This window comes from Passer domesticus, chromosome 22 (assembly GCF_036417665.1).
Source record: "Passer domesticus isolate bPasDom1 chromosome 22, bPasDom1.hap1, whole genome shotgun sequence".
NCBI classification, from domain to species: domain Eukaryota; kingdom Metazoa; phylum Chordata; class Aves; order Passeriformes; family Passeridae; genus Passer; species Passer domesticus.
The window spans coordinates 7,544,437-7,563,692 of record NC_087495.1 but is presented as its reverse complement, the minus strand read 5'-3'; the positions used below and the strand labels follow the sequence as shown (position 1 = coordinate 7,563,692).

The window sequence follows — 19,256 nt, the reverse complement described above, 5'->3', positions numbered from 1 at the left end:
CTCCAGCTGCTGCTGCACCTTGGAGGGATGTGAGGAGCCCTGGGTGCCAGAGCTGCTGCTGCAGCTGCCCTGGCCTCCTCCTGCTGTGACAAGCCCAGCAGCCAGGCTGTGTCACACTCCTTGCAAGTGAAATCCTTGTTTTTCTTCAGGGCTGGTAGTTCCTGCGTGCTTTAAAACCAACAAGGCAGCTTGTTGATGCTGAGCTGGATCCTGGTGCTATATATCATTTATGTTTTGATCAAGGAAGAAACAGTTTGTGCAGGAGATGAAAAGGGAGATGACTGCAGGGCCTCTGAATGCTGGCAAGAGGGTGCATCAGAGCAGTTTTTGATGTAGTTTTATATAAGATAAGGGCCCTAAATATGAAAAACAAACTACTACTGCTTGGTCCTTAATATTTCCTGCTTTGAGTACATACAACAAATAAATTGTGAAGTGTATAAAAGTAAGTGCAGATGCATTTCAGGAGCATTGATTTAGCTTTTAAGGACTTTAGCAAGGGGAATTTACAACCATTTTGACCACTTTTCTGGCTATATTGCAACTGAAGAGCAGTTTAGATAACTGAGAAATGGAATTCATATCAGAACAGATGAGGTATTTTTATTAGTCCTTTTTACCTTGTGTGCAGGTGTATGGGCAGAAGTTGCTTGGGGCACAAAACTGAGATTTGGTTCTTGATATGCTTCAGGTAAAAGACTGGAGGAATTGTGCATGCTGCTGCTCCATCTGAGCTGAATTTGAACTTTGCAAAGCCCTGGAGGAGGATTCTGTGGAGCTGAGCAGTTACCTGGCTGGGACAGGCAGTGCTGGTGGTTTTGCATTCCTGGCTTGTCCTTTGCTTTCCTGGTGGTTGTAGGGATGTGCAGAATGACACTCTGGGTACTGCATCTCTCCCCTGCTCTTTAAAGGAAGTAATTATGGCACAGGTTTCCTGTATCCATTGTTGTTGCAGGTGCTGAGGATGTTGTGATGGCATTTTCCAGGTCAGAGACAGAAGACAGAAGACAGTAACTGCAGGACACCTGAACAGCACAGAACTGGAGAGGACAGTGAGATTCCTGAAGATAGAGGAGGATGGCTGAGCATTAATAAGTTCCTCTGCCCACCCTAATTGTTCCTTGGTATTCCTTCTCCTTTGTAATGTTGTTTCCCTTTGCCCAACCCTCAGAATGCATCTCCCAGCCATCTGTTCCTGTCAGATTTTACAACTCAGCCGGGCTGTGTTCATTCAGGACAAACCTGCAGGTGTGGTTTTGGTTGGCTCAAAGGGACAGGCTGTGGTTGGATAAAGGAAGGCAATTTTTCAAACTTGACCAATGGAAACCTTTTATCTCACGTTTTATTTTATATTTTAAACAAAGTCTCTTGACATCCTACTTCTAAAGAAGCTTTTCATGCTGTGGTGCTTATTTAGGTCAAACTTGTGAATTTGAAGAGGGTTTGATTTGGCTGCATAGAACTGGAAGCAGCTTGTGGTTGGGTGACAATGCAAAAGCTTTCCCTTCAGTTGGCTTGCAGGTATTTTGCTGACTCCAACGTTTTCATTGCAGGAAGCTGATGTTTTGGTGCATTGGTTATTTCTTTATACTTATTGACTTGGGGGGGAAAAGACAAATGTGCTTTGCAATATTTATTACATCTACACACATATAAACGCTTGCTTTTGGGGGGTTGTTTTGGTTTTTTGATTGGCTTTGAAGTCATGGTTTGATTTCCTTTCGGCTGCAGTGTTTCTGATGCAATCAGTTTTTCCATACTCAGCTGCTCTCTGGCCTGGAGCTCTTTTGGGAGCATGTGTCAAAGCAGATTTGCTTCAAGAAGTCCACCTGGCCAGGCTGGAGGCCGGGCATGCCCAGCCCTGGTGGGCACGGGGTGCCCAGCCCTGGCACTCCTGGCTGCTTCCCTCAGAGGAGCTGCAGATGCTTTGCAGCAATTGCAAGAATGAGATCTAAGGCTGTGACGTGAATTTGCCAAATTTGTATAGAGAATATGTGAACTTGTTTAAAATACTGCAGAGTTCCACTTTAACCCTTTGACTGCTGCACAAGAGTAGCTCTCACATTAGGAACAATTAATGATCATTAACTTAAATCCAGCTTGCACTGGGCTTTAATAAACTGAAGTTTCTAGTCACTTGAATAATTGTACATGGTTTCCCTCCTTGCAGCTGCTTGGTGGTAGGGAAATTCTCTGGATGCTAGGACAGCAGCACGTTCCTGAGGCACTGTTCAGGAGGCAGCAGTGCTGCTTCAGGCTCTCCAGCCCGAGTGTACAGGTGACACTCTCAGGTTCACTCTGCAGCTGCAGGGCCTCCAAACACACACACAGACCTTGACAGAGTGACAAACCTGCACTGGAAGTCCCGAGGTGCACTGACTGCTCAGGAGTCTGCACACAGGCTCCAGCACTGCTGCCTAAAACCAAGCACTTCATCTCCTCTCACGTGTGCAGGTGGTTTTTACAAAACTTCTGGATTTTGCTGTGGGTTGCACTGACTTGAGATGTTTCAGAATCTATTAAAGCTGAACTCAATTTACCTGTTCCTGGTTCTTTTCCTATGGTTGTTAATTATTTACAGTGACAATTCTAGAATCTAACTGTGAGAACGTGACCATTTTCATGGCCAGAAATTCTGCTGACAGGATGCTGTTGTGGTCTCAAAATGGGGGAAAAGCTGGAGAGAAACCGTGGACTGTCTGCAAAAGGAAGAATGCACAAGGAAGAAATTATCTTGAGCAAATAAATACTGTGTAATGAGAGCAACTGTACATCTATTTATGAAAATGCTCCTTTTGATTCAGTTGCAGCTTTGTAAAGTTCTATGTGAAAGTAAATCTTTTACCCCTTTTTGTTGGGGCCAGATAAGAAATGTCTTTATTAAAATAAACCAGGAATGAGCCCAAAGGATTCTCTAGATTTTGACTTGGTTGCCTGAGATGCACTTTAATGTGAATTTGGTGCAGAGGGGGGCAGTGTGAACTGAGGGGTCCCAGTGCTGACCTTGACCCTCCCTGGCTGTCCAGGGCACTCCTCAGCAGCTGAGGCTTTTCAAGAAGGAAAGTGAATTGTTCATGTGGTTTAATATTTTCACTAAAAATGTAACTGTTGGGGAGGGGGGGAAATACAGTTTTTAATATCTACTCTTGTTTCATATTGATTTATTACACTGCTGAGCTGCCAAATGAAAAAACACCTGGCTTCACCTTTGAGAACATCAGGACATCAGCATGGTGGACTTGTTTACTGTTTGTACAAATTTCTCTAGCTTTGCTGGTGTGCTTTTGCCTTCCCAAGTAAACCATTACCAATAAAACCAGGAAATCAAATGTTTTAGAGACCAGAGTTGAGCACAGATCTAATTTGAAATATGTTTGGGACCAGAAAAGGCTTTGTAGTCCAATTATCAGCCATAGAGTGCTTAAGGCATTTAAGGGAGTGTAAAAGCTTTAGAGGCATCTTCCAAGAAAAGCACAGGCTCTTTGGGTGGTCTTTGGGGGAGAAGTGTTCCTTTAGAGATTCAAAATGTGCTGTTGTACTTTCACTGCCAAGCTGCTCATAACACACTGTGTTTTGCAGAGCTTGAGGAGCAGATCCAGAGCTGAATCCCAGCCCTCCCTGCCCAGGTGGGCAGCGGCTGCTGCAGCTGTTGGAAGCTCACTGTGTCTGAGCATGGCCCTTTGTAAATGAAAATGGGGCTCCACCTTTCACACAGGCCTCGAGTCTGATTCTCCCAGGTCCTGGAACAGCCCCTGGAGTAACAGAACCTGTGAGCTGGAGGCACAGCCACGCTTTGCAGGGAGATGCTGTCTGAAAGAACCTTGGATCACTAATTAAATTTCAAAAGCTGTTGAGATTTTTTGTTCCTACCTAAGGTAAGCAGTTACTAGAAGTTGTATCCTCCATGGCCTGTGTGAGAGTTTCTAATGCTTGACCATTAAATCTCTTTCAGTTCCACAAAGTCTATTTTCTAATTCACCAGCAGCCTAATTGGTTCTGTTAAAGGCTGAAGATTTAATGGCCCATGAAGCAGAAAGACCCATCACCTACAGCAGAGACTGTCTAAATGAGACATTGGGGTCATATGTGGGATCAGTTCCTGTGGCTACTGAGAATCCCTTGCAAGAATAGAACAGTGCCATGCCTGAGGTTACCAGTGTTCTGCACTGCAAAAGGGAAAAATAAAGGGTAGGAGTTAAAAGCTTTGAATTAAATGTATAAAATATGTTAGAAATTATTTATTAAATGCACTGGCAGGGAAAGGAATGTGATTTAGAGTCATTTAAGATCAGTCCTTCAGCTTTCTTTTTGGTCTCTTGCCTCCTCGAGAACTGGCAGAGCTGACAGCAAAAAGGGCTGCAGGGCACTGGCACCAGCAGAAACCAAGAGTGCAGGAAGAACAGTTTCTGGAAGTTTAAGGAATCCTGAGGTCTGTCCAGTCTGCACAAAAGGAAGTCCCTAGTGAGTAGCATCTTCTCCTCACTGTTGCCATCAGAAACAAAGTGTACCAAAGCTCGGAGGCCAAAAAAGGGCATTTAGGAAGCTCCACTGAAGCTGCAGAGCAGTTGTGAGTTAGAGTTTTACAAATATCACAGTGCTGGATAGCAGGGAGGAGCATTGCTGTTGCTTACCAGGGCAGGAGCTTGGATCTGTTTGCTGCCAGACTGAGGTAGGTTCCCTTGCAAAGACAGAAATCACCTCCTGCCTCCTGAGCTCTGCTTTCATTTGCTCTGCAGCTGATTTGCCCTAAGCAGGATTCCTGCTGTATGTTGTAAACAACCTGGCTGCTTTCCTTTGTAGCCTGAAGAGCTTCAATTTGGGAATTGTTTATTTTGGAAAAGAGAAAAAAAAAATGGAAGCTTTATAACCTGGCCTGCTCACAGGCTGCCTCGTGTATCAGCATGAAATGGTTCTATGCACAGAGCTTTTTGCTGCCTTCACACTTCCCAGGTTGGCCCTCCTTGGTACCAAATGGTGCTCTAGAGGCGTGTGAAACTCAGAAAATACACTTTCCCTTGTTTTACAATTGTAATAGAGACTCCAACCCAGATGTGGACTGATGCCTGTGTACTTTAGTTTTTCACCATCTCCAGTTCCTGCTGCTCTCTGCTGATGCAGCTACAAGTGCAGCAATCCCCACAGGGCAGGAGAGGATCCTGGGCCATGGAATGGAGCGCAGGGAGTTACTCAAGGAGGGACACAGGAGCTCTGCTGCTGCTGGCTGGGCTCTGTAATCCGTGTCCAGCTTTGCCTGTGACCTCAATGGCCCTGCCAGTGACGGGGATGGGCAGTGGGAGCTGGGTGTGCCTTCAGCCCTTTGTCCTGAGCCCGAGAGCCCGAGCAGCCAGACACCGTGTGAGCCTGCTGCTGCCCTGCCTGCAGTGCTGCTGCCCTGCCTGCAGTGCTGCTGCCATTCCTGCACTGCTGCTGCCATTCCTGCAGTGCTGCTGCCATTCCTGCAGTGCTGCTGCCATTCCTGCACTGCTGCTGCCATTCCTGCACTGCTGCTGCCATTCCTGCAGTGCTGCTGCCATTCCTGCACTGCTGCTGCCATCCTGCAGTGCTGCTGCCCTGCCTGCACTGCTGCTGCCATCCTGCAGTGCTGCTGCCATTCCTGCACTGCTGCTGCCATCCTGCACTGCTGCTGCCATTCCTGCACTGCTGCTGCCATCCTGCACTGCTGCTGCCCTGCCTGCACTGCTGCTGCCATTCCTGCAGTGCTGCTGCCATTCCTGCACTGCTGCTGCCATCCTGCAGTGCTGCTGCCCTGCCTGCACTGCTGCTGCCATCCTGCAGTGCTGCTGCCATTCCTGCACTGCTGCTGTGTGCAGCTGGGCCTGGGCTGCCTGCGGGGGTGTGCTGTGCCCTGCCTGCACTGCTGCTGCCATTCCTGCACTGCTGCTGCCATGCTGGGAGTGCTGCTGCCATTCCTGCAGTGCTGCTGCCCTGCCTGCAGTCAGTGGGTGCTGCTGCCATTCCTGCAGCACTGCTGCCCTGCCTGCAGTCAGTGGGTGCTGCTGCCTGAGCACAGGGAGGCAGGGCCCTGCCTCCTGCCAGGACAGCTCACAGCGTGGTCTGTGCTCGGTGGGGATTTTTTATGGCTTGATTCTGCAGAATCTCTGGGGTGTGTGGGGAGGGAAGTAGGGGCAGGTCAGGAAGGGATGAGTTTCTGTAGGTGGAAGCACAGGAGGAGAATTCTGCCTCGCTGTTGTGTTCTCATAAGCTTCTTTGAGCCTGCAGAAAGATGATAATTAAGCTAGACAGAATCTTAAGCTTTTGCCTTGCCGTGCCAGCAGCACTTCAGAGTCTCCCTCTAAAAGGAGCTGTGCCTTGTGCTGGTTCTGTACATGCTTAGCTGCTCTCACACCATATGGGTGCACAGCAGTGCCTTTGTTTTAGTCTGACCTTGACCTTGAGGTCACAGGCTTCTGAAACTCTATGGGACATGTGGACTTAGCCTGGCTGTTGTAGCTACATCATCATTTCTACCTGATTTTTTCTACTCTCTAAATGTAGCAAAGTCTAGATGTCAGAGGCTTGGAGCAGTGCACAGAATTAAATTAAATCTTTTCACCCTCAGTGCCATTGTCAAAAGGAGGAAGGGAGACTTGGATAACTGAGAAGTGTTTAGATAAACTGCGTCCCAGTAACAGTGAGGGGTTTGCAGAGACCAGAACCAGCAGAGTCAGACTGTACCTGCTCTAGTAAGCAGTAGAGTAGCCTGGTACCACTGCCTGTGCAAAGATTGCCAGCTCATATCCTTCTGCAGAGAAGGTCCTTGGGGGTTTAAACAGAGAATTTGTCAGGAACAGCACCTTGACTTAAGTACTGGTGAGATGGATCACAGAGAACGAGATCTTTGGCATAGTCAGATCCTGTGTTCTGTCACCTGCGTAGAAACAAGAGGTTGTGTGTGTTGTTATTTTAGTCTCCTGTCTTGACAAGAGTGCAGAGTTGGTTTCTGCCTGGACCTGAATAAATCTTTGTGAAGGTTGTTAGCACCATTCTTGCTCAGAGCTACTATAAAAAGAGAGGAAGCAGTAAGGGAAGAAAGAGAGAGATTAAAGGGGAAAACCCAGTAGGTTATAAATGCATTTTCCTCTGTGCTGGAGGTTAAATAATATTTTATGTGTGTGACAGATACTGTGATTAAGGAGCTGTTAGGCAGAATGAGAGCTGGGCAGCAAAGGGAGCAGAGATGCTTGAGGGAAAAGGGTACTAAGATGTTCTAGTGCTGAATTCTCTTGTGCATGTCTACTGTGTGATATGTGGCTTTGTGTGCCTTTCAGTGGAGGGAAAAAAAGGATATTCTACAGACATTTAGGGTGTTTTTCCCTTTCATTGCTTTAGCATCTTTTCTGTCTAAGATGTGTCACTGGTTACTAGTGACATTGCTTTAGAAAATGGTCAGAGGCTTTAATCTCTGCTGCTACTTCAAGGTCTAGGATTAGGCCCCACAGAATGGCATATGATAATCTTGTACATAAATCATGGCTTTAACAAATGGAAGAGGTTTATCCTGTTTACTCTGCTGCAGACAGACTCGCCCCTCTGCATCTTGCTCAGTTTGAGGGCTCCTCAGTCACTGCAGAGCCTCTGGAGTTCCAGCTGTCATCATATACCCCTCATTCAATTCAGAGAAGCCTGGGCACTCAGACTGGGTTTTAGATCAGGTCGATAAATACCTGACCTATGCTGGGCTGTATTTTAATGCATTTTCATGTTCCACAGGCGCCTGTCATTCCCAGAGGCTCTTCCTCACGCCGCACGGAGCTGCCTGTGTAAGCTGGGCTTCAGACAGGATGATATGCCTGTCTCATCTCATAAGCTTTTTACTTCCACTCAATGGACAATGTCTCATTGAAGCAGCAGCAAACAGGGAGCAGTGTGTGCTCTTAGCATGCACTACAAAGCTCTGTACTTCACTCATTTAACACAACATGGGATTTGAAGCTCCCCCCGTTTCCTTTTGCAGAAGACAGTGTGTCATTCCTCTTCTTCAGCTGTGTCATTCCACTTCTCAGCTGATCCACTTCTCACTGACAGCATGGATAGAGCAGAAGGAGAAAAACTAAAGAGTCTCAGTCCGGAGGCTCTTTGTCCAGATTGAAAATAAGAGAAAGCCTGGCATGTTGAAAGGTCCAGGTGAAGTGGAAATTCATGGCTGTTGAATGTTTGTGTGAGCAGTGGGATGGTCCTCGAGATCCTGTGGTGTCCAGCAGAAGTAGATCCCATGAGGGAGGTGGGCATATAATTTTCCAAAAGGTTAATCACTGGAAATGTTTTACCTTCCCTCACTGAGCAGAGGAAACCATGGAGTTAACAATCTAATGGGTACATTAAAGCAGCACACAGTTGTGACAGGGTAATTATTCTAAATCCCTCCGATTCATTTGCATATATTAGATTGGTTGGGGAGGGACCTGCTGGGTACCAAGGTTTGTTCTGCCTGCTATGTGAGCCTTAACTCAGTGGATGTTTGTTTCCTGCTTTGTTAAGACAAAACAGCTCTTTGCTGGATCCCTTTTAGGATTAATGCGTTCATAGCACCTCTTGAAAAGCCACAAAGAGAATTCTGCTGTTTCCTGCAGGTGGTGGGTCGGTGGCTGAGGCAGGGATGGCAGCAGCCCTTTCTGTACGCCCCCAGGCCGGTGTTCCACGGCTCCAGCACAGCCTCCCAGCCGGCTGGGGTCCCTGGCAGCGCTCAGCCCCGTCCACCCCATGCCCGAGCAGCCCCGCGGGCCCGGCTCCGCTCCCGGATCGCACGGCTGCTGCCCAAACGTGATCAGCAGAGCTGCAATTAGAGAGGAGGCCAGCAGGGCAGCGGCTTACTGCACAAGGGTCAGCACTGGAATCTGTCAGAACAGAAATAAATACGGGACATGACAAAGGATTTAGCTGCACTGTGTCTGAGGAGGCTGGAACTTAAATAGCCAGGGCACTGCCAGGAAGGAACTGGGAGCACTGGGGTTGAGACAGAGCGGGGGAAAGAGGGGAAAAAGAAAACCAAAACTGGGTTTGCCTCCTGACCTGATAATTTCAAAAGGGGCTTCTAAAAACTTTCTAAGAGGTAGGTCATGTAGGTAAACCATTGCCTCAGGGGGATCTGGGAGAGTTATCCAAGTTTTCCACAGTGCAGATCCTGGGAAGTGACTCACTGACACCAACCAGCGTGGTGGGGTTTGTGCAGAGGCAGTTCTGGGGACTGTGGCTGCAGCCTCGGTGAAATGCGGTGGAATGCGGTGGAATGTGGTGGAATGTGGTGGAATGTGGTGGAATGTGGTGGAATGTGTAGCAGAGAGCAGGAAGTGGGGAGTGCCCGTGCAGGGAGGAGCAGGGACCTGCTGGCCCTGCTGCTTCGGGCTGACTGTCATGCTGCATACACAACTAGAGGATGGTGATTTGGTTCATTTTGGACTCACTCAGGCTGCAGCCCAACAGGACAGCATCTGCTTTTCTGTTTGCTGAAGAACATTGCTGGAACTTCTCTGTATATGCTCATTAGGAAACCCATTGCTTGATTTTATTAATATGTGATGATTTGGCTCCTTTTACCTACAGAAAATTACTTTTCAGAATAAAATGCAAGAATATTGGCTATGAAAGGGGAAAATAAAGAGTGTAATTGTGTTAATTATCAGAATACCAGACATGTAATTAATATGCCACAGGAATAAAGAGCAAATGTACTAATAGCATATAATTGGACTTAAACTACACCCTTGGTAGAAATCTCTGCAATGGAACTGTTGTGTTTGTGCTTCTTTTCAAATTAGCAATAAGGAATAAATTAACATCTATTTTCTTGCCCGTACAAAGGCAGAATCATATTGTGGGGCTGGGTAATGAATTCAGAGAATGCCTTTACATTCCCATATGGCTCTTGGGGAGGGGAATACTCATGCACATGGCTCTTCTCCCTTGCAGGGGAAGGCAGAGAGGAAAACCTCATTGTGTGACCAGATGTTTGCAGAATAGCATGAGCCTAACAAACACAAAACATCTGTAAGCTGAGAAATGAAACACTGTCTCCAGTACCTGGTGCAAATGTAGAGCTGGTTTGTCCACCCACCCTTTCACACCGGGTGTGTTCCTGGACTGAGTTGTCAGACAAAGAAATGGGGCAGGGGCAAGACACTGAGGGACACAGAGGGACATCTTTGACAGAACTGGGAAAAAAACCATAGTTCTTCACTCAGCAAATACTTACGTCAATAAAGCCTAATATTATTGAGGTCCTTAACAAGTGTTGCTTTTCAGGTAAAGAGTTGAAAGTCAGCCTGTTCAAGGTATTTCAAGGTATTTGCAGTATATCTTGACTCAAGGTATTTCAAGCTATTGCAGCACTTGTTAATTTTCCCTCCCTTCTTTGTTCCCTTCTTTCCTAAATATGTAAATGGAAAGCCTAGAAATTCTGTCTTATTCAATTGTAATGCACCTGTCACCACAGTATGCAGACACCTGCCTTTTGCTTCACAGAAGTATTGTGAGAGTGCATTAATTAACGCTTGTAAATGCTCGAGGTCCTGGGCTGGAAGGTGCTAATGAGTTGTAAAATATTATAATGATGATGCAGAATATTCAGTCTCTCTTTGTAAGGAAGGACTTGCATCTCCCCTTCATGGCTTTCATGTTTCTGGATGCATATTTTGCTACAGAAGGTAAGTCTGAGCAGGAAGAAGAATTGAACAAGGTAGAAAGATTGCTAATGCTGCTGGTTTTCTTGGGAGGGAGCTGGTTGGTTTCATGTACTTCTTTGCTTATTGAATTTTCTTTTTGTCTCTCTGATGAACCCCTACTTCAATGGCTTGTTGAGAATTCTCTGAACGTTCAGAAATGTCAGGGGAGAAGATTTTCTTCTTCAGATTGCCAAGGCCTTCATTTGCATCCCCTAAATCAATTCTCATACATGATCAAAGCAGTTCTGGAAATTTTCAAGTGTGGGGAAAACCAGTCCTGTAATTTTTTTTGTCCTCTAAAATATACAGTCAGGTTCCAAAGCATTAAAAAATAATAATAATAAAGTCTTAATCTACTGAATCTAAAAACACTCCAGTTTTAAGCCTGTGTTCAGAGTGTGTGTATTGGGGACAGCAAGCCTAGGAATTATCTGACAGGTCACCTATGTGTGTTTTGTCTCCAGCTGGCAGGGGCATTGCTCTGGCATTGTGCTGTGCAGTTTTCTTTTGAATGATCTAAAAGATGCCACTACTGCCTGTTGCCTTATGAGAGCATTCTGGGGTTTCATAGACCTTGTTGTGCAGAATGAATCCTTTATATTCACCCTGAATTATCTTTTTCTTAGCCTCATAATTGTTTGTTCTTGAGCCATGTCAGAACCAGAAAACACCAAAATTCAAATTCCCCAAATATTTCAGGATTGTCCTCTTTCCTTTTCCAGTGGGGATGGGAGCAGCTAGAGTGCTGCTGTTACAGCTTCTCAGAAGCTGCTCTCTTGTTGCCCTCATCTAATATTTAGCTTGGGTGTGCATGCAGCTCTCTCATGAGCTTAATTACTGCACAGTCTCTGTGGCAATTGGTCCCTCCTCAGAAGTGGTTTCAGGGCAGCTGTGATAAACTGGTGGAGGAGATAAAGCTGGGTTTAACTTCCCATTAATAGAAATCATCATCTGCAAACACACTACTATGCAGACATTAATTGCACGGAGATGAAAAACAAGCCCACACTTGGTACCAGTCTCTTTATTTGAAGATAACCATTTTCTCAATGCAGTTCTAGACTATTTGAAGTTTGGGCCCTTTCTCTTTTGTCCCACTTCAAACAAGAGTCATGTCTAATAATTTGCATGCATTCAAAATCGTGGATGATCCTGAGCTCTAGCAGGCAGCTCCAGGTGTGGTGTTGATGCACCCGAGCGTGTCCTGCTGCTCCCTGTATTCAGCGTGCACTGCCTGCCTTCCAGGAGCAGGCAAATGCATTCATTTTCCCCTATCACCCCATCCTTCCTGTTCTGGCTGCTCAGCTCCACTCTGACAAGCACAATAAATGTGTCCTCCTGGGTCCTTGCAAGCCAGGCATTAGTCACACTGTGCATTTCAAGGACATCAGGCCGATAGGTTTTCAGCTGAAACAGAAAACATGTTCTGCCAGGAGCCATTTGTTCCAGTTTTGTTGCTTACCAATAAAATAAAGATCAATGGTTTTTTGGAACCGGAGAAGCGGGTCAGAGAGTAGGAGGGAGATAAGTGGTAAAATGAAGTTGCTGAAGTTAGTTCCCTGAATTTCTCTGGAATAATGGCATGTGGCATTTGGGATAGAGTGAGGATCTGTCAGCGTGGGAAATGCAGTTTGCTCTGGCAGACAGGAGGAACAGGACAGCTCTTGCCTAACAGCAAGCAGGACTGGTGCACAGCAGGTCCCCCTCTGGGTGATTGAAATCAAATTGAGTTTTGTGACACAAAATGAGAAGATGTTGTATTTGCTGCACTTCCAGAGTAAGTGCCAGTGGAACATCCGTGGTGACAGGGATCAGGATTTCACGTGGCTGCCTCACCTCGTGTGCAGGGCCCATCCCATCTGTACCAGCCTCTCAACTGCCTGTTCGAACCTCTGTCAGCAAGGAAACAAAGCCATGGAACTGATCCTAAAATACAGCCTAAAGAATTGTTTGCTTTACTGAATCAGTGCCTTAGTCACAACTGACTCGGAGGAGTTTTGCTTAGAAAGTGAAATGCCATCAATGCCTTCTCCTTCCTTGGAAATTTCCCAGCTTCAGCATGACTGATTCAGCTGATTAATTCATCTGAGCTGGTAGTGTTACTGTGTAATAAATAAGGTTTACCCAGACATAGCATTTCTTCTCTTAAAAGTGTCTCTTCTTCCTAATTCTGCAGAATCAGAACAATTTAAACGAGTCCTGATGGTAACACTCAAGTCCCCTTCTCGCTGTGGTCCATGGTGCTCTGCTTTCTCCTGTTAAAATGCATGGTACAGCCCAAGTGAAATGCAGAGCTCTTTTAAAGTGTGTTTTTGCCACACCTAATGATAATTTGTTTTGCAAAAAATGTTTTAATAGAGGATGTGTATGTGAATGCTGACTGGCCAGACATCCAGCCCTTTTCAGATGCCTTTATATTGACATTAAAGCTCTGTCCATAGTTAGGTTCCCAATCAAAATCCAGTATTTGGGTGAGTCCTGGGTATGTGTTACACCGTGTACTCATCAATGGGCAATCATCTTTCAACCGATGAGATCTTGCCGAGCAAATCTTTACTAATGGGGTGGTTCTTACTCAGACAGCACGTTAGTAAGCCTAGTTGGAGAGCCACACTGTGCTGGACAGTCCTACTCTCCACACAAAAGCAAAACACGTCATGTAGCACCCTGTCAGCTGAAGCTGCGTTGGCAGAATGTAAAGACTCAGCTCTCTGGCAACAGATGGGCTCCAGGCTTCTTCTGACATGATCTGCCATCCAGCATATGTTAGCCAGGCTGAGAAATCAAGGAGGTTTAGACTGAGGCTTTAGCTTTATTTAAAAAAGGAAAGATGTCTTAGCTCTTGATGGAGCAGCTGCCCTACAGTCCACGGAATAAAAGCGGAGTACCTTGGCTAAGGGAGAGCTCCAGAGCACAGGATGGCACTGGGGATGTTCAGCCTTGGGCCTCGGGCTCTGCAGGGTCCTGCTCTGCTCTGCAGGGTGAACAGCGAGTACCAGTGGTTGCTTTGGAGCGTGGAAGAGGGAGAACATTTTTCCTTTGGACACCCAAATGCACAGGCTGGGACAGAGCAGATTCTGTCGCTGGTGAGACCCGAGGGGCTGCTCCAGGGCAGTGAATACGTTGGGTTCTCACCTCTGGTTTCTGCCCCATCTCGAGTGTGGGGTGACCAGGAGGTGAGCCCTGGGCTCGCCTCGGGAGGGAGGAGGAGGCTTTTCCAGCACGGGGCAATCTTGGTATTTAAATTGCACAGAAAATAAGGAAATACCACATTTCTAGGATCCTGAACATTCTGGACTTTATTTTTATTTCACTGTGGGAGTGAAATGGCTAATAGGTACAAAGCATGAGTAGTCAGATCTAATTATAACATAAGTTGGTTGTAATTTAATTGTCAAAACTGAGATCGTGGTATTGATTATTTTTTCCTTTGTTGAAATATTTTCTCATTGAAATTTTGGATAGTAGAGCAAAGAACTTTTCTATTATAGGACAAGTTCTGTGCAACTTAATGAAAATTCTTGATTTAGATAGCACTTGGAAAATTTTCCAAACAGAAGTAATCTTTTGCTTTGATAGGAGTCACTACACTAAAAGGGTTTGTTACTCCACAGGACAGACTCAGTGATGCACCAGGGTGTGTTTGTGTTTGGACACATTCCTGCAGGATTGCACTTCTCGGGCTGGCAGAACGGCGCGACAGGGGTGCTGGGTTAAAGGTCAGGTTTGATGATATTAAAGGTGTTTTCCAACCTAAATGATGCTGTGATGGTTTGTACCGGATGCTTGCAGCACCAGGTGCTGCAGTTTGTTCCATCCCAGCTTCTGACTGGGTTTGTGTGTCCCAATCCCAGTGCGGCCCTGTACCTGCCTGCCGCTGGCATCAGCTTTGGATTGGTGCAAAAGCATTCAAATAGCTTCATATGGGGTTAATTATTTCTTAAATATCTTCATACGGGGTTTAACTCTTTCTAACGACTTGGGGGCTTAATCAGCATTTATTAAATCAGCTGTGTGAGGCTTTGGAGGGGCAGCAGGTTCCCTCAGCTGTGTGACGCGTTGGGGAGGCCGCGCTGCTCCCTGCCCGCAGCCCGGGTCAGCCCGCGGGAAGAGACCGAGCGCAGCCAGAGCGCCCGAAGCAAGGGATGCACTCCGGGCCCGGCGGGCGGGAGGTGCCCGTGAGGGAGCACCATGGCACCAGTGCCCGTGAGGGAGCACCATGGCACCGGTGCCCGTGAGGGAGCGGCGGTGCCCGTGAGGGACCGGGGGTGCCCGTGAGGGAGCACCATGGCACCGGTGCCCGTGAGGGACCGGGGGTGCCCGTGAGGGAGCACCATGGCACCGGTGCCCGTGAGGGACCGGGGGTGCCCGTGAGGGAGCACCATGGCACCGGTGCCCGTGAGGGAGCGGCGGTGTCCGTGAAGGAGCAGGATAGCGATGCCCGTGAGGCAGCACCATGGCGGCGGTGCCCGTGCCCATGACGGAGCACGATGGCGAAGCCCGTGAGGGAGCTGCTGTGCCCGTGAGGAGCACCATGGCACCGGTGCCCGTGAGAGAGCGGGGGTACCCGTGCCCGTGAGGGAGCACCATAGCGCCGGTGCCCGTGAGGGAGCACGATGGCGATGCCCGTGAGGGAGCGGGAGGTGCCCGTGCCAGTGAAGGAGCACGATGGCGCCGGTGCCCGTGCCAGTGAGGGAGCACCATGGCGGCGGTGCCCGTGAAGGAGCAGGATGGCGATGCCCGTGAGGGAGCGGGATGACGATGCCCGTGAGGGAGCGGGGGTGCCCGTGAGGGAGCACCATGGCGGCGGTGCCGCAGTGCCCTCAGCGCCGGGGGCGGGGCGCGCCGCAGCCCGCAGGGGTCCGCAATGGGCTCTCCCGACGCCCCCCGCCCCGCGCCGTTGGTTCGCTCCCTCCCCCGCCTGGTGCCCGGCGCGGGCCCGGCCGCCATTTTAGGAGCCGCCGGCGGGGTGGGCGGGGGAGGGAGGGGAGGGACGGCGAGCGGAGCGGGGCCGCGCAGCGCTTCGCTTCTCCTCCCTCCTCCTCTTCTTCCTCCTCCTCCTCCGCGGGGCCGAGCCGAGCCCTCCGCCCGCCGCACAGCGGAGCCCGGACCAGCGGGGGCGCCAGCCGGGGCTGCGCGCTGCCGGCCCCGCTCCGCGCTGCCATGCCGGCCCCCGCCGCCCGCCTGCTGCTCGCCGCGCTGCTCTGCGGAGCGGCCGCGGCCGCTCGAGGTAACGCGGCTGGGGCGCGCGGGGGAGGCTGCGCGGCGCCTTGGCGACGGCCACGGTGCTGGTCGCCTGGCAAGCCGCGCCGCGGGCGGGCAGGGGACGGTGTCCTTGGCTCCCTGCGCAGGGGAGGGAGCGCGGAGGCGGGCGGACACCGAGGCTAGGGGAAGGGGGGAGGATGGAGCGGCGGCCGGCGTGACTCCGCCGCGGCCATTGCACCTGCAGAGGGGACGCGGGGATGGCGGCTCGTCCTCCCGGCTCACCTGCGCCCGGCGGCCCCGAGCCTCTGCGGCGGGCAGAGCCCGGCCCGGCCCGGCCCGGCCCGGCGGGGGATGCGCGGCGGCGGCGCTCGCGGTGTCCGGGTTACATAACGGGGCCCGGGGCGGGCGGGGGGCGGCACTTGTTGCCGGCAGCGTCCAGCGGCAGACCCGGCCGGAGCCGGGATAAAAGCCCTGGGCAGCCGGGCCTGGCCGGGCTGGCGCGGGAGAGCTCCGTGCGGGGCTGAGCCGAGCAGCGCCCGGGCCAGCCCGCGCGGGTTCGCGCTGCGAGCGCGGGCCTGGTGGCTATTGATTGATCCCGAGGAGCAGCAGCATCATACGCATTGCGGGGCTGCTCCCCGGCAGGCTTCTGTGGGAGGCTCGGAGACGCTCCCTCACCTGAAGGTTACCCCTGGCATCGGGAGTGCTGCTTCTGCAAGATTCAGCTGATCGCGTGATGAGATTTAAGAGCGTTGAATAGCAGCGTACATTGGAAGTGCGGCTGTAAAATGGCTTATAAATACGTTGAAGGGGAGTTCTTGATCTAAAAACCAGCTCGTTATGGGCACATCTTGCTGCAGTTTCCCTGTGTGGAATGAAGAAGCTGGTGCTGTAGTGTGTCGAGGAAGTCCTCTGCCAGCTGTTCTGACAGTGGCCATCATTTACCTGTGTAAGATCCCTCAAGTACAACCTGTTCTTGGAATCGTTAAATGTAGTATTTACCACAGCAGTGCACAAGCACAGTGTCTTTGAATTCCATCGTTTGAAATTAGGAATAAGATTAAGATCAAAAGCCATTTTCCAAGAAAGCTGCTTGGAAACAAATGGCAAATTTAGGCAGCATTATCCAGGACAGCACTGGTAGGCAGATTTTCTGCAGCTTGTTGGAGGCAGTACCTGTTTTCAGTCAGACCTACAGAGCTGCTGGACTGCAGGTCCTGATCTGTTTAACTTCATCACACATAACTGAGTTAGGGAATGAAGGCTGCTTTGGCTTAGTGTGTGCAGTTGCCTTGGTCCTTGCAGCATTTTGGCTGCTGTAGGTAGGCCTGTTAATAATATTACGTGGAGATGCACTTAGGGACAAGTAAGCTCTGGAGGACACCTGGAAAGCTGCAAAGGCTGCTCATTTTTATTTCCCTGTTGTTAGGAAAGGCATTTGTTTGGAAGCATTTATGGTGAGCTTTCCATTTTGTGCTGTATTGCCAGTTTCTTTTTTTTTTTTCAAGTACAGTTGAACTTGCCATTTCTGCCATTCCTGTCATTGGAACAGGGGAGTGAAAAGTAGTTTCTTTTTTGATAATGGAAGGAAAGCAAAACAACGTTTGAGGCATGTGATCTTGCACAAAAGGCAGGTGTGAGCTAGCTGACCTACACAAATGCCTCTGAAGAGGCATTTTCCTGTCCAGCTGGTGCGAAACTCTTAATCTAATCGAATTGTTTTGTAATTGATCAAGTTGACCCAAATGTTCGAAAGCTTGTTGCAGTGGAAGAGCAGTAGCCAGCGGTGCATTCTGTGTGTGTGGGTGAAGCAGTTGGGTGTCTCTGACCAGAGCAGGATGGCAGTGGAGCAGAGCAGTTCCTGGAGGAGGCGGCACTCAGCTCCCCCGGACCAGCAGTGGCAGACCTCTGCTGTCTTGGGCCCCTTCCAACTCACTGCCATTTGGGGAGGGTATTGATGAAAGTAATACTATCTTGAAGAAACTTTGCTGATCTGTGATTATTTCAGGAAGTTATGTGGTGCTGTGAGTGTCTTAAATCCAAACCACAAACCACTTTGTTACTACCACAGTCTTGCTGCAGATGTTTCTTTGACATGGGAACAGCCTTTTTAATATAGGGCTGGGGATTAGGTAGATTTCTTTCTCCTTTCTAGAGGCAAGGAAATGTAACACTACCCTAAAGCATTATGTAGAGACAATTTGGCTATTTATGTGGCCTGTTCTTTTTTGTTCTCCAGGTATTTATGAAAGTAGGAAACCACTGAGAAGAGAGAGAATTAACCAGTACTAGACCTCTCTACAATGTTTAGTGCTTGGGAAAGCATTGTATACACCCATCTGTTCATGTAAACAATTTTAATCTCTTTTTCTGTATGTGTTATTTAAAATAATGCACTGCTGTGGAAACTGAAATGGAGGAGAGATGGTCTGGGCAAGCATGGTTTGCACTGTTTGGAATACTCCTGTGCTGGTTGTCTTCCCCCGTGTTACCAGGCTGCAGGTTGTGCTGTCTGTGCTGGGGTAGCTGGAAGATTTGTCAGCAGAAACTTCTCTAGACTTAATAAATGTATCTTTGGTTCGAGGTTGTAATGTTTCTGCAGACACAAAATCAGCAGTTGCAGATAAATGCAAAGATTTTTTTTAAGGAGAAGGAGGGAAGCTGGGCTCATGGGCTTCAGTGTGCCATGGAAGTTGGAAGGGTTGAAGTTAAACCCAGGTCAGGCCACAGCTCTGCATAATGTGAACATCCCACAGCTTAGAATTCTGGTGTTCTGGGTAGAGCAGTGTTTCCTGCCACAGAGCCCAAGGATGTGAGAGCTGAGTGGCTTGTGGCTCTGAAACTGTTATGCAGAGAGGAAAAAACTTCTGTAGTCATTAAAGTTTTCTGAAGAAAAGCTCTTCTGCCATTTTTCTGAGCCTTATCTCATTCTCTTTAGTTCCATTGGGAGAAGTCTCTCAGAAACATGGTTTGTGGTGTTAAGGGCCACATATCTTGTAGCATTATCATTGTTGTCAGAGACAGGAGTGATACCTCAGCATGGGAGAGTTCAGTGAGGCGGAAGCCTTGGTCTTAATTAAATCTTGTTTTGCACTCTAATTTATTTGTTTTGTGCTGATTGACTCACATTGGCTTCTGCAGGGACTAAACCTCCTTAGGAGTCTTTAGAAAGGATTATTGGGAACCTCAGTGCCTTTGAAGAAGTGTCTGTCTGTCCTTTGTTTATAGTGTTAGGTCTCATCTCACTTGCTTTGTGTCTGACTGAAAACAAGTTGCAGCTACTGCTCCCAGTGGGTTTCCCTGTTTTAAATGGAGTCAACAAGTAGAGCCAGAAGTGCCAGCTATACTGGGGTGATGTTTGCTGTGTTTCTGAAT

At 48.7% G+C, this 19,256-nt stretch overlaps 2 protein-coding genes across 6 annotated transcripts in view; both read left to right on the top strand.

The window, feature by feature from the left end:
- CTNNBIP1 (catenin beta interacting protein 1) overlaps positions 1-2,907 on the top strand; it is a 28,551-nt gene extending 25,644 nt beyond the window's left edge. The window contains exon 8 of one of the 2 annotated variants that reach the window (XM_064396822.1): positions 956-2,907. In XM_064396822.1, the coding sequence (XP_064252892.1) occupies positions 956-1,014 (59 nt within the window). In that variant the 3' untranslated portion in view covers positions 1,015-2,907. The remainder of the gene's footprint in view (positions 1-955) is intronic. The other variant, XM_064396823.1, reaches the window with a different exon arrangement.
- A 12,749-nt stretch (positions 2,908-15,656) lies between these two features.
- The window catches only part of CLSTN1 (calsyntenin 1), a 29,420-nt gene continuing 25,820 nt past the window's right edge, over positions 15,657-19,256 (top strand). For 3 of the 4 annotated variants that reach the window (XM_064396813.1, XM_064396811.1, XM_064396810.1), the window contains exon 1: positions 15,658-15,909. In XM_064396813.1, coding sequence (XP_064252883.1) covers positions 15,843-15,909 — 67 coding nt within the window. In that variant the 5' untranslated portion in view covers positions 15,658-15,842. Of the gene's footprint in view, positions 15,910-19,256 lie in introns of all 4 variants that reach the window. The other variant, XM_064396812.1, reaches the window with a different exon arrangement.